This window comes from Canis aureus, chromosome 6 (genome assembly GCF_053574225.1).
Source record: "Canis aureus isolate CA01 chromosome 6, VMU_Caureus_v.1.0, whole genome shotgun sequence".
Lineage (NCBI taxonomy): Eukaryota > Metazoa > Chordata > Mammalia > Carnivora > Canidae > Canis > Canis aureus.
In genome coordinates, this window is record NC_135616.1 from 74522005 (window position 1) to 74536674 (window position 14670).

Genomic DNA, 14670 nt, shown 5'->3' on the forward strand with positions numbered 1-14670 from the left:
ATTCTTTTCAAAAATGCTTTGAGTATTTTGTTTCATTAGTTTTTTCATTAATTTTAGATTCAGCTTGTCAATTTATATAAAAAATTCTGCTGCTTGGGCACCTGGGTGGCTCAGTGGTTGAACATCTGTCTTTTGCTTAAGTCATGATCCTGGGGTCCTGGGATTGAGTCCCACCTACATCAGGCTCCCCACAGGGAGCATGCTTTCCCTCTGCCTATGTCTCTGCCTCTCTGTCTCTCATGAATAAATAAATAAAACCTTTAAAAAATTTTTTTCAAATAAAAAATAATTTAAAAATTCTTCTAGGATTTTTGTTGGGCTTGTGAATTTATAGATCAACCATGGAGAATTGACATCTTTATTATACTGAGTGTCTAATTCCTGCTACCAAATTTCTATTTATTAAGGTCTTCTTTCTTTTATTAAGTGTTTAGCTGTTTTTAGCCATTCAAAATCTTGCACATGGGGATCCCTGGGTGGCGCAGCGGTTTGGCGCCTGCCTTTGGCCCAGGGCGCGATCCCGGAGACCCAGGATCGAATCCCACATCGGGCTCCCGGTGCATGGAGCCTGCTTCTCCCTCTGCCTGTGTCTGCCTCTCTCTCTCTCTCTCTCTCTCTCTGTGACTATCATAAATAAATAAAAATTTAAAAAAAATCTTGCACATGTGTTATTAGATTCATACACAAGTATTTATACAAGTTTGAAGTTGTAAATGGTACTTAAAATTTTTGTTTCTAATAGTTTACTGCCAGTATGTAAACATATAGTTGCTTTCTATACATTGATCTTGTGTCTTGCAAACTTGCTAAAACTTCAGTATTTCAAATCTTCTAAATAATCACCTCAAGCATTTTATTTTATTTCTTTCTTTCCAGTATGCTCCTATTTCTATCTCTTGCTGAAGGTTGAATATGATACAATGCTGAATACAGTGGTGAGAGTAGATATACTTGTCTTCTTCCTACCTTAGGGGGAAATAAATTCATCTTTCTTCATTAAATATAATGCTAGCTGTGGCATTTTTATCAGATTGAGATAGTTCTGTTTGATTCCTAGTTTGCTGAGAAATGTTATCATGAAAAGATGATTAGTCAGCTGCCTTTTTTTAAACTTCTATTAAGATGATCATGTGTAGTTTTTCCCCTTCCATATAGTCTTGAGACGATAGATTGCACTGACAAATATTTGAATATGAATCAACCCTGCATTCATGGAATAAACCTTACTTGATTATGATGCATTTTTCTTTTCATATATGAGAGAATTTGATTTGTTAACATTTTGTAAAGGAGTTTTGGTTCTATCTTTATTATGGATATTACTTGTAATTTTCTTGCAAGGTTTTTGTTTGGTTTTAAAATCAGGGCAATGCTGTCCTCACAAAATGAACTGAGAAGTAGTCTCTCTCTTGTATTTTCTTGAAAAGTTCGTACAAAGCTATTATTTATTCCTTCATATTTGGCAGAAATCCCCAGTGAGGATATAGGATCTAAATAATTCTTTTTGTGAGAGGTTTCAGTTGTCAAATTTATAGGCATAAAGTTGTTCCCTTATTATTTTTTAAATGTCTGCAAGATATTTAGTGATGTCCTCTTTTTCATTATTGATACTACCAATTCGTATCTTCTTTTTTCTTGTCAGCCTGGCTAAAGAGGTTTATTCATTTTATTGACCTTCTCCAAGAGCCACAGGTTGGTTTTACTGATTCTCTCCATTTTTTTTTCTTTTTAGTTTTGTTCATTTCCTCCTTTATTGTTTCTTTCTGTTCCTGGGTTTTGAGCTTAATTTCTTCTTTTCTAGTCTCTTCAGGTGGAAGCTTGAATCATGGGTTTGAGACTTTCTCTTTTTCTAATATAAATATTTCAGGCCATAAATATCTTTCTAAGCAATGCTTTTGCTGTATCCCACAGAGTGATATTTTGATATGTTGTGTTCTTCATTTTTTTTTCAATTCAAAACACTTTCTAATTTTCCTTGTGACCTCCCCTTTTACTCTTGGATTGGTAAGAAGTATCTTGCATAATTTTCAAATACTTGGGGCTTTTATAGAAATTTTTTATTTCTACATTCACTCCATTGTGATCTGATATAATCTGCACGATTTCAACTAAAAAAATCTTTAACTATCATATTATGATATGATAGTTAAACTACCATAGAATATGGTATTAAAGGATGTTCTATGAGAACCTGAATAGAGCAAATATTTTGCTGTCATTCAGTGGTCCCTTTCTTCCAAAAGTCAATCCCTTCCATAGTCTCTCTGCTTTTGGTCACTCTCTACATCCTTACACATTATTTTAAATATGTTTTATCCAGAGTTTATCATTCTTATTTGTGAGAGTGTTAGTCTTTTACAATTTGCTCTACCATTTCCTGTAGCCAGAACTCTCAGATTTCTTGATAAATAGAAATAGATAACAAGATAACAATAGAAACAAGATAAAACTTACTTTTAAGCCAGTTTATGCTGAGCTTTTTGATGTTTCCAGGAAAAAAAATTCCTACCTCATGCATACATACAGGAGTATTTCACAATGTATTAATTAGAATGCCAAAAACATGTATGGTAAAGGCTGGGGAGTTCTATAAATAGAACTACTTTTGAGTCACTTTGACCAACATTAAATTATATCAGGGGAGCCTTAGTGGCTCCATTGGTTAAGCGTCCAAGTCGATTTCAGCTCAAGTTGTGATCCCATGCATAGTGAGACAGAGTTCTGCACTGGGCTCCCCACTCAGTGAGGAGTCTACTGGAGATTCTCTGTCTCTCTCTCTCCTTCTGCCCCTCCCCACCCTGCTCTCCGCCACCCCCCCGCCCCAAATAAACCTTTAGAAAATTAAATTAGAAACCAGTTTAATGGGAGCAGCAAGCACAGGTGGCTGTTTTGTTTACTTGGTAAGTATTTACCAAATATTTCCAAAATATTTACAAATGAAGAAGGAAAGAAATGGAAATATTACCTTTACACTCAGGAGGGTTACTACTCCATTCACCATCGCCAGAACAAATAAGCTTATTGTCTCCAATAAGTGAATATTCATCTGTTCCTTGTGACTTTTCACAGCTGTAAGTTACCACTTCATTATATTCAAATTCATCCTTGTGGCTATCAGAATATTTTCCATTTTCTATTTTTCCAGGTGGCTGACACAGTATCTCTTAAAAAGTAAGAATAAAAAAGGACATGAAAGGCAGAAGGAAAGGAAATGATTATGATACCTTCAATAAATTCATTAAGGCATGAATTCAAGCTAGCTATAAATCCACTATCCATTTAGAAGAAAGTTTCTGTGAGAAAATGTATTATTCCAAATTCAAACCAGTAATGTAAACATGAAATTTTAGAAGAAAACTTTTTTTTTTGTTTTTTTTTTTTTGTTTGTTTTTTTTAAGAAAACCCGTTTTCTTAAATACTTATATAAGATCTCTATATAAAATGCCTAAGTTTATCTGGAAGGCCATTTAAGTTCTCATTATAAGAGATGCTGACAATTTATAAACAAAATCTTTTTAAAAAGAGAGAGGTGTTGACACTTTAATGAGAAAATATACTTGTGATTAAAAATAAAATTCAGTGCTAGTTGAGAAATGCTTTATAATTTTATAAGTCACTTGACACTTGAACAACGTAGGGGTTAGGAGAACTGATCTCTTCATAGTTGAAGTTCCTCATATTTCTTTTGACTCCTCCAAAATTTAAGTGCTAATAGCCTACTATTGACCAGAAGCCTTACTGAAAACAAAGAGTTAACACATATTTTATATATGTATTATATACTATATTCTTACAATAAAATAAGCTAGAGAAAAGGAAGTGTTATTAAGGAAAACATTAAGAAAATACATTTATAGTGCTGTACAGTTAAAAAAAACACAAATAAGTGGACCTGCATAGTTAAAATTTGTGTTAGGGGTCAACTGTATATTCATTCACTAAATTAGTAGTTCCCAGTATCAAGATATTACTGTCTCTTTTTACTTTAATCCTTATGTGTCTACAGTGAAATTATCCAGATACTACAAACTGAGTGATAGCACAACAGACTGAACTCAGACATCTTCCTTTAAGCCAGATTTTGAAGAGATTTGCAAATTATAAAGCAATGCCACTATTCTTTCCTTTGGAAAATTCTGCTTTTTTAATAAAAAATATGTGGCAATATTAATATGCATTGAGCTTACAGTTCTTAAAAGTGAATTAATAATTATTTTAGGGCACCTTGGGTGGCTCAGCGGTTTAAGCACCTGCCTTCTGCCCAGGTGTGATCCTGGAGTCCCAGGATCGAGTCCCACGTCAGACTCCCTGCATGGAGCCTGCTCCTCCCTCTGCCTGTGTCTCTGCCTCTCTCTATCTCTGTGTCTACCATGAATAAATAAATAAAATCTTTTTTTTTTTAGTTATTTTAAAAACTTCTAATTCCATTATAATGAGTACCAGTAGACATAGCCCACATAAAGAAAAGCTCTCTGTATTTTCTAATTTTAAAGCATAAAAGGATCCCAACAACAAAATTTTAAGAACTAGTGTTCTAGATTCTAACAAAAGAATATACTTACTTGTACACAGTGGGGGATCATCACTCCAAACCACTCTATTACTGTCAGTACTAGAAATTTCACAGTATAGATTTTTTTGTCCAACTAACCGAAAACTAAATGAGAAAAGAAAAAGTTATTGGATTCGTTAGCAGTTAACAAGATGTATATAATAATGAATGCAAATTTTACATGGTTGTTTCTCTGTGCTACAGTAGTTTGTGGCAGAAATTCTTTGAAGGGCATATAATGAGAATGCTAGCAGTATCTGTAATTTAACCAAAACAGAGTTTCTGCATTTAAATAAACACTGACCTAGAACTAAGACATCTAAATAAATCTGTCCTGTCAGTCTGGTCACTTTGCTATTTCCAGGATTCACCTTATACATTTACTTCTATGCCTATGCTCCTGTCATTCTTCTCCGTAAGGACAACAACCAAGTAGAGAGATTAGGCCCTAGAGTTTACCTGCCTGAATCTGAGTCCCAGATCCATTACTCGCTTTCTATTTGAGCTCAGGCAAGTCCCTTACTTTTTCTCTCGCTCAGCTTTCTCATCTATGCAAAGAGGATGACAGTTTATACCTCAATGGGCTGTTTTGAGGATTCGATGAGATTGCATCTGGCATATACTGAGTGCTAGGTGAGTTTTAGTTCTTACTGATGATCTTTGGAGTATCTTTCTAGGAGTAGCTCAAGAATATGCCTATTCATTATCTTCCCTGATGATTTAAATTCACAGTACTCTCTTCTCCTTCTGAGCTCTCATTGTAATGATCATGAATCACTTTATTTGGCATTTCTCATTTACTATTTTCCTTTGACAATTCTCTGTACATATTTTGTTTCTCGATATGGCAACAACTTCTCTGAGGAGAGAATATGTCTTAGATGTTTGATATTCCCTCAAAGTGCCTAGCATGCTCTATTAACTACATGTATACCTTGCTTTATTGCATTTTACTTTATTGCATTTTGCACATACTGTATTTTTTTTTTTTTACAAATTGAAGGTCTGTGGCAATTCTGCATCGTGCAAGTCTATCAGAGCTATTTTTGCAACAACATTTGCTGACTTCCTGTCTCTATGTCAACAAACTATTTTTAAACTAAGTTATGTACATTGTATTTTTTTAGAGAGAATGTTATTACACATTTAATAGACTACAGTATGGTATAAACATTAACTTTTCTAAGGACTGGGAAATCAAAAAATTATTTTCACTCACTTTTTTGCAATATTCTTTTATTGAAGTGGTCTGGAACCAAACCCCTAATCTCTGAGGTATGCCTGTACAGACAACATGCTCTAATATTTCTACTTCATCAAGTTAAAAAATAGACAATGAAATTACCTGTACACATTTCCAGTTGACATTTCCCCCAAGGCTCACTCATTATTTCTCTATTATTATGTATTAGGAGATGATTCTGGGACAATAGGAAGGTAGTAAACACCAGGAATCTATCTCCCCATCTAACAATAGTTGTACTCTAAGAATCTATGCAATGTAACTATTTTGGAACTCTGAACTCTGATGATGGCTGACAACTTCCAAGGAAAGACTTGGACAGGTAAATTGCATTGATTTCAGTCAATATCATCTTCACGCAGTGTCAGGTATGCATCTCCCACTCCCAGAAGGCAGGTGTGTATGTGTTCCCGAAGCAGCTTAGAAGCAGTTTGGGTGAGCCGGAGGGAGGGGCAAAAAGAACCCTGTCCTCCAAATATTGGGAATCTGTGCTTTTATCACTGAATTCTACTTCTGATCACAGAGAAGCAGCCAACGAGGTGGGCAGCCACTCTTGTCATATCTACCCCTAACTCTCATAAGCCTCTTTTTAACAGTCTGAAGTGACTTCCAGAGGATTCAACTTCCAATATCCTCTGCTCTCCACATCATTTTTCACCTTTTCCCTCTCAGGAGCCAGACAGTGAAGACTAAAACACTGAAGAACAACTGCATATGTGGGGGAAATTAAAAGTGAGTGTGCATGACCAGGGAAAGGCCCGAGACAACTGAAAAGACCTTCAGTTTACGTGTCAGGCTGATCCTTGGCCCAGACATGTGCTACAACAATAATATAAAAGAGCAAGTCGGGATCCCTGGGTGGCGCAGCGGTTTGGCGCCTGCCTTTGGCCCAGGGCGCGATCCTGGAGACCCGGGATCGAATCCCACATCGGGCTCCCGGTGCATGGAGCCTGCTTCTTCCTCTGCCTATGTCTCTGCCTCTCTCTCTCTCTCTCTCTCTCTCTGTGACTATCATAAATAAATTTAAAAAAAATTAAAAAAAAATAAAATAAAATAAAAGAGCAAGTCCTAGGGAAAGGGTAGAATCGGATTTCCAGAATTACATTAGTAGATTCAAATGTATAGTTCAACAAAAATTACAAGGCATAAAAAAAAGAGGTAAGTTTGGTCCATTCAAAGGAAAATGTAAATTAACAGAAATTGCCCCTAAAAGTCCTAGTAGCGGAACTACTAGACAAAGACTTTAAAATAACTGCCTTAAAGATGCTCAAAGAACTAAAGAAATGTAGAAAGTCAAGAAAACAATGTGAGAACAAAATAGAAACATCTATTAGGTGACAAAAAAACCTAAAATGAAACTTAAGTGAAATTCTGGAGTTGAAAAGTTCAATAATTGCAATGAAAAATTCATTAGAGGAATTAAATACAGATTTGAGGATGCAGGAAAAAGAACTGGCAAACTTGAAGAGAGGGCAATGGAAATTATTGAGCAGAAAGAGAAAAGACTGAAGAAAAGTAAATAGCAAAAGGGACTGCTGGGACACCAATTAGCAGACCAAGATATATACTGTAAGACTCTCAGAAGAAGATAGAAAGGGCACAGACAATATTTAAAGAAATGATTGCTGGAAACTTTCCAAATTTGACGAAAAATGTGATTATAAATATCTAAAATGCTCAACAAACTCCAAGTCAGATGAACTCAAAGAGACCCATAGTAAGACACATAATAATCAAACCTTCAAAAGACAAAGAGAGAATCTTGAAAGCTAGAAGAAAGAAGTGAATCATCACCTAAAAGGGACCCTAAATAAGATTAGCAGATTTCACATCTGGAATGTGGAGCCCATAAGACAGCGGGCTAACCGAATGTTCAAAGTATTAAAAGAAAAAAAAATCTGGCAACCAAAATTCCTTTACCCAGCAATACTGAGTCAGCTTTCAGCTCATGGTTGCCTTATACTGTGAATGGTGGCACAGTCAGCATGACGCTCTCCAAGCAGGGACCTAAACAAATGGCAGGAGTCCACAGGGTTTAGAGCCCTGAAATGGGGTCGCACTCCTGAAATAAAAATGCTGGTCACAGGCTGGGTGAGCATGGAGAGGTCGGAGACCACGGAAAAAGGAGGAATTGACTGCTTTTCCCTGAAGGTGTCCTGAGGAGTGGGCCCTCCAGCTAGGGGCTGGAGATAGGGAGGCTAACATTTTCATTCTCATCCTCTAACACGATATGGAAAGCCTTCCAGAAACAAAGCCATACAGAGCAATCTGGAATAGATTACTTAGCCTGGATCCCTGGCAAGGGTGGTACAATTCTGCCTTAGAAAAAGAAATATGAGAATCAATGCAACAGGCCCCTCCCCTAGAAGATCAGCAAGCACATCCAGCCAAGACAAAATTTACCCATCACTGAGAACTGTAAAACTCCAGTGCTAGGGGAAAATAGGACATAGAATTCAGTCTTTTCCCCAAGATTCTTTAGTCTTTCAATTTTAATTCTTTTCTCTTTCCTCTTACAATAAATTTCTTATTTTATGAACTCTTTTTTTTTTACAGGATCTTCTTTAATTTTCATCCAAAATACACCTAGAATCTAGTGTATGCCTCTGTTCTCTTCATCTTTCTGATTATATTCTTTTTTCCACTTTTTTGTTGTTTTTTTTGTTGCTGTTGTTTTCTTTTGTTAAAGTTTTTAAAAATTTTCATCTTTATAATTACTGTATATATGCAAGTTTTTCTTTTCTTTCTTCACAATTTTGAGATGTAGTTTCTCCTAAAAAAACCAACCAAAATACCCTCAGGATATAGTATATTACTCTGTTTTGTTCACCTATCTGTTTATATATTTTTTTCTGCTTGTCTTTTAATTTTCATTTTTACAGTTACATTCTATCCTTTTATTGTATTTAACTTTACTTTTGTACATATATAAGTTTTTCTTTCTTTAAAATTTGGGGATATGTTTTTCTAACAAATGGACCAAAATGGAATGCCTGGGTGGCTCAGTGGTTGAGCATCTGCCTTCGGTCCAGGGCATGATCCCTGAGTTCCAGGATCGAGTCCCACATCGGGCTCCCTGCAGGGAGCCTGCTTCTCCCTCTGCCTATGTCTCTGCCTCTCTCTCTCTCATGAATAAATAAAATCTTTTAAAAACAAACAAACAAAAAACAAAAAAAACAAATGGACCAAAATACAGGATCCACTGTATTGCTCTATTCTCCCCAACCTTCTTTTTTCTTAAAAAAATATTTATTTATTTATTTATTTATTTATTTATTTATTTATTTATTGGTTTCAAAGCTCTTCTGATTTGTTTAGTGTGTATTTCTCTGGGGCTGTTGTTGCCATTTTAGTATTTTGTTCTCTCACTCATTTATTCATCCATGCACAGAATGACAAGATGGAAAAACTTACCTCAAAAAAGAGAACAAGAGGCAGTACTGACTACCAGGGACCTAATCAGTATGGACATATATAAGATGTCAGAACTAGAGTTCAGAATAATGATTATAAAGATACTAGTTGGGCTTGAAAAAAGCAGAGAAGACATTAGAGAGTCAAAATCAAAAAGCCTATTAATGAGATGCGATAAAAAATAGAGGCTCTAGCTGCTAAGATAAATAAGGCAGAAGAGAGAATTAGTGATATAGAAGACAAAATGATGGAGACTACTGTAGTTGAGAAAGAGAAAAACAACTACTGGATCACGAGGGGAGAATCTGAGAGATAAATGATAACATAAAGCAAAACAATATTAGAATAATTTGGACCCCAGAAGAGTAAAGAGAAAGAGGGGCAGAAGGTATATTGGAGTTAATTATAGTGGAGAGCTTCCCTAATCTGAGGAAGAAAGCAGACATCCAAGTTCAGCAGGCACAGAGAACCCCTTAAAAATCAATAAAAATAGGTCAACACCCCAAAAATAATAGTGAAACTTGCAAATGTCAGAGACAAAGAAAATCCTGAAAGCAACTCAGAATAAGAGGTCCGTAAACTACAAAGGTAGAAACATTAGACTGGCAGAAGATCTACTGACAGAGACCTGGCAGGCCTGAAAGGACTGGCATGATATATTCAGGGTGCAAAGTGAAAAATATGCAGCCAAGAATACTGTATCCAGCTAGGATGTCATTCAAAATAGGAGAGATAAAAAGCTCCCAGGACAAACAGTAACTAAAAGAATTCCTGATCACCAAACCAGTCCTGCAAGAAATATGAAAAGAAATCTTTTAAGCAGAGAGCCCTAAAATCACAAAAACCAGAAAGAAACAAACACAATACAGAAAGAGTGACTTTATAGGTAATACAAAGCACCAAATTCATATCTTTCAATAATTACACTGAATGTAAATGGATTAAATATCCCAATCAAAAGACACAGGGTATCAGATTGGATAAAAAAGGAAGACCCATCAATATGCTGTCTGCAAGAGACTCTATTAGACCCAAAGACACCTCCAGATTGAAAGTGAGGAGGTGGGAAATCTATTTATCATGATAATGGACATCAAAAGAAAGCTGGAGTGGCAGTCTTTATATCAGACACATTAGATTTTAAACCAGACTATAATAAGATGAGGAAGGACATTATATCATAATCAAAGGATCTATCTAACAAGAAGATCTAACAATTATAAATATTTATGCCCCTAACATGGGAGCAACCAATTAATAATGAAACTAAAGAAATACATTAATAATAATACAACAATAGTAGGGAACTTTAACACCCAACTCACTGTTATGGACAGATCATCTAAGCAGATTAATAAGGAAACAAGGGCTTTGAATGACACACTGGACCAGATAGACTTCACAGATATATTCAGAGCTGGGTCACAAATCAGGTCTCAACTGGTACCAAAAGACTGGGATCATTCACTGCATATTTTCAGACCACAATACTTTGAAACAAACTCAGTCAAAAGGTGAAATTTGGAAATAACTCAAATACATGGAGGATAAAGGGTCAACCAGGAAATTAAAAAAGAATCTTTAAAATTCATGGAAACAAATGAAAATGAGAATCCAACTCTTCAAAACCTTTGGGATGTAGCAAAGGCATCCCCTTCACTATATACTAATAGGGATGTATATAGCAAATACAAGCCTTTCTCAAGAAACAAGAAAGGTCTCAAATACATGACCTAAATGAGCTGGAGAAAGAATAGTAAATAAAGCCTAAACCCAGCAGGAGAAGAGAATTAATAATTAGAGCAGAAATCAATGAAGGAGAAACCAAAAGAACAGTAGAACATATCAATGAAACTAAGAGCTGGATCTCTGAAAGAATCCATAAGATCAATAAACCCCTGGGCAGACTTATCAAAAAGAAAAGAAAAAGGACTCAAATAAATAAAATCATGAATGAATGAGGAGAGATCACAACCAACACCAAAGAAATACAAACAATTCTAATAACATACTATCAGCAATTATATGCCAACAAATTAGGCAATCTGGAAGAAATGGATGCATTCTTAGAAACGTATAAACTACCAAACTGAAACAGGAAGAAATAGAAAACCTGAATAGACCCATAATCAGCAAAGAAATTGAAGCAATAATCAAAAATCTCCCAAAAACAAGAGTCCAGGGCCAGATGGCTTCCCAGGGGAATTCTACCAAACATTTAAAGAAGAATTAATACTTATTCTTCTGAAGTCGTTTAAAAAAATAGAAATGGAAAGAAAACTTCCAAACTCTTTCTATGAGGCCAGCATTACACCTTGATCCCAAAACCAAAGACTCCACCAAAAAAGAGGATTAATGACCAATATCCCTGATGAAAATGGATGCCATAATTCTCACCGAGACCCCAACCAACAGGATCCAGCAGTACCTTAAATGGAGTATTCACCACAACCAAGTGGCATTTATTCCTGGGCTACAAGGGTGGTTCAACATCCACCAATCAATGTGATACACTACATAAATAAAAGAAAGGACAAGAACCATAGGATCCTCTCAAAATATGCAGAAAAAGCATTCAGCAAAGTACAGCATCCTTTCTTGATTAAAGCTCTTCAAAGTGTAGGGATAGAGGGAACATACCTCAATATCATAAAAGCCATCTATGAAAAGCCCACAAGAAATTATCATTCTCAATGGGGAAAAAAAGAACTTTTCCTCTAAGGTCAGGAACATGGCAAAAGTGTCCACTATCACCACTGTTGTTCAATACAGTGCTAGAAGTCCTAGCCTCAGCAATCAGACAACCAAAAGAAATAAAAGACGTGTGATTGGCAAAAAAGTCAAACTCTTACTCTTCACAGATGACATGATGCTCTATGTGGAAAACACAAGAATCTTCTCTGGCCACAACGGGATGAAGTTAGAAACCTATATTAAAAGGAAAACCAGCCAAAAAATAAAAAATAAAAAAATAAAAGGAAAACCAGAAAATTCACAAAATTGTGAAAATTAAACCACATGCTTTTAAACAAGCAGTGGATCAAATAAGAAATCAAAAGGGAAATCAGGAAATGCTTTTAAGTGAATGAAAATGAAAACACAGCATACCAAAACTTATGGGATACAGTAGAGCAATGCCAAGGGGAGATTTAGGACCATAAAGGCTTACCTTAAAAAATGAGAGATCTGAAATCAACAACCAAACACTACAACTAAAGGTATTAGAAAAAGAAAAACTAAACCCAAAGCTAGCAGAAGGAGGTAAGTATTAACGATTAGAGAGCAGATAAATAAAATAGAGGGGAAAAACAATACAGAAAATCAATGAAACCAAAAGTTGTTTCTTTGTAAAGATCAACCAAATTCACAAACCTTTCGTTAGATGGACTAAGAAAGAGAGAAGACTCAATTTATTGAAAAAAAAATTAAGTGGAAACATTACTATCAACTCTACAGAAATACAAAATATAATACAGTACTATGAATAATTTTATACCAGCAGGTTTGATAACAGATAAAATGGACAAATTCCTGGAAAGACAAACCTACCAAAACTAAACCATGAAGAAACAGAAAATATGAAGAGACATAACCAGTAAGGAGACTGGATCAGTAATCAAAATTCTCTCAATAAAAGCTCTAGACCTGATGTTTTCACAGGTGAATTCTACCAAACATTTAAAGAAGAAGTGATACCTATCCTCCTCAAATTTCTCCAAAAAATTCAAGAGGGAAGTCTCAAATTCATTATGTGATCAGCATTAACATGATACCAAAGCCAGACAAAGACACTACATGGAAATAAAATGATCACTGTTATATGCCCCATCAGCAGAAAGGACAAAAACTACATCATCATCTCAACTGATGCAGAAAAAGCATTTGAGAAAGTTCAACACTCTTTTATGATAAATATACTGGATGAACTAGGAAGACAAGAAAACTATCTTAGGATAATAAAGACCACTCATGAAAAACCCACACTAAATATCATATTCAATGGTGAAAAGCTGAAAGCTTTTCCTCTAAGATGAGGAACAAGTCAAGGATGCCTGCTGTTACCACTTCTATTCAACACAGTACTGGAAATTCTAGCCATAGCAGTTAGGCAAGAAAAAGAAATAAAAGACATTCAAAACATCCAAACAGGAAAGTAAGAAGTAAAATAATCAGTTTGCAGATGATGTGATCTTATCTGTAGAAAACCCCACAGATTCCACCAGAACAAATAAAAGGGTTAGTAGCACTAATAAATGAATTCAGTAAAGTAGCAGTCAATATAAAAAGTCAATTTAAAAAAAATCAGATGTAGGGCCCCTGGGTGGCTCAATTGGTTGAGCTTCTGATTCTTGATAATGGACTCAGGTCATGATCGCCGGGTTGTGAGATTAAGCCCTGCTTCAGGCTCTGCACCAAGCATACAGCCTGCTTAAGATCCTCTCTCCCTCTCTTGCTGTCGCCCACCCCCCATCCGCTACTCATATGTGCTCTCTCAAAAAAAAAAAAAAAAAAAACCCAAAACAAAAAAAGTCCTATACATTTCCATATTGTATTCCATTTACCCTTTAGGCGAACATTCTTCATAAATGCCCGGTGTCCCCAATATATATTATTAAGAGTCCTATGGAACAAAGGTTGTAATTCTTAAGCGCTCAGTATCTCTTTTTGAGATACTTAAACCTTTGTAGCAGTCACAAAAATCCAACTAACGAATCCTGATCAATATAATGGTCCAGGCTAACTAGGTGAATTTTGGCATGGTAACACCTTAGCATTATCTCAATATAAGAATATCTTCAGTTGGTAATTTGATCTCCCATTTCTATAAGCCCAACTTCAACTTTGAGAGTTGGTCATTTTAAATAGGGTGCATCTTGTTGGCAAAATGAAGTCATCATTGTTAATGCTTACGGTATGTTTATAGTAAATATTATAGAATTTTGCTTTTCTTCAATTTAAATTTCTTTCTACTAATTACACACCTTCTCAGTTTAAATAAAAAGCCTGAGACTTGTTAGGCTCCAAGTACTCCTTCTCATATAAAAGGACAATGAAATCAACTTTATGGGAATGCTTAAGAAGAGAAGCATAACAAAAATGGAATTGGCAATTATTTATCTTATTTATTACATTAAGGAACAACTTACCCCTCATTACAGGAATATTGAATCTTTGAACCAAAGAGCAGAGATTCATCTACGAGGACTACCTGGCCATTGCTGGGTTCTCCTGGATGTAGACATGATTTTTCTAAAAGAAAATTTTTAAATTCATTGTTTCATAGCAATTTCAAAGCATCTAAAAATGTCTAAATGTTTAAATTAGCATATTTCATAGTAATTTCAAAACATTTAAATTAAAATCAAAATTCTACATTGCTCATCTGAATTCATGAGAGTATTATTTTATTTCTTTGACTATTATAAGGCCAAACTTAAGATTCAAATTCAACCAGGTAACC

At 35.2% G+C, this 14670-nt stretch overlaps 1 protein-coding gene across 1 annotated transcript in view; it reads right to left on the reverse strand.

Annotated features, from left to right (window-relative positions):
• The window catches only part of LOC144316574 (membrane cofactor protein-like), a 45927-nt gene that overhangs the window by 20891 nt on the left and 10366 nt on the right, over positions 1-14670 (reverse strand). Inside the window, exons 4-6 of the mRNA XM_077902577.1 lie at positions 14357-14459; positions 4563-4657; positions 2966-3163 (exon numbers count right to left, since the gene is read on the reverse strand). Coding sequence (XP_077758703.1) covers positions 2966-3163; positions 4563-4657; positions 14357-14459 — 396 coding nt within the window. The remainder of the gene's footprint in view (positions 1-2965; positions 3164-4562; positions 4658-14356; positions 14460-14670) is intronic.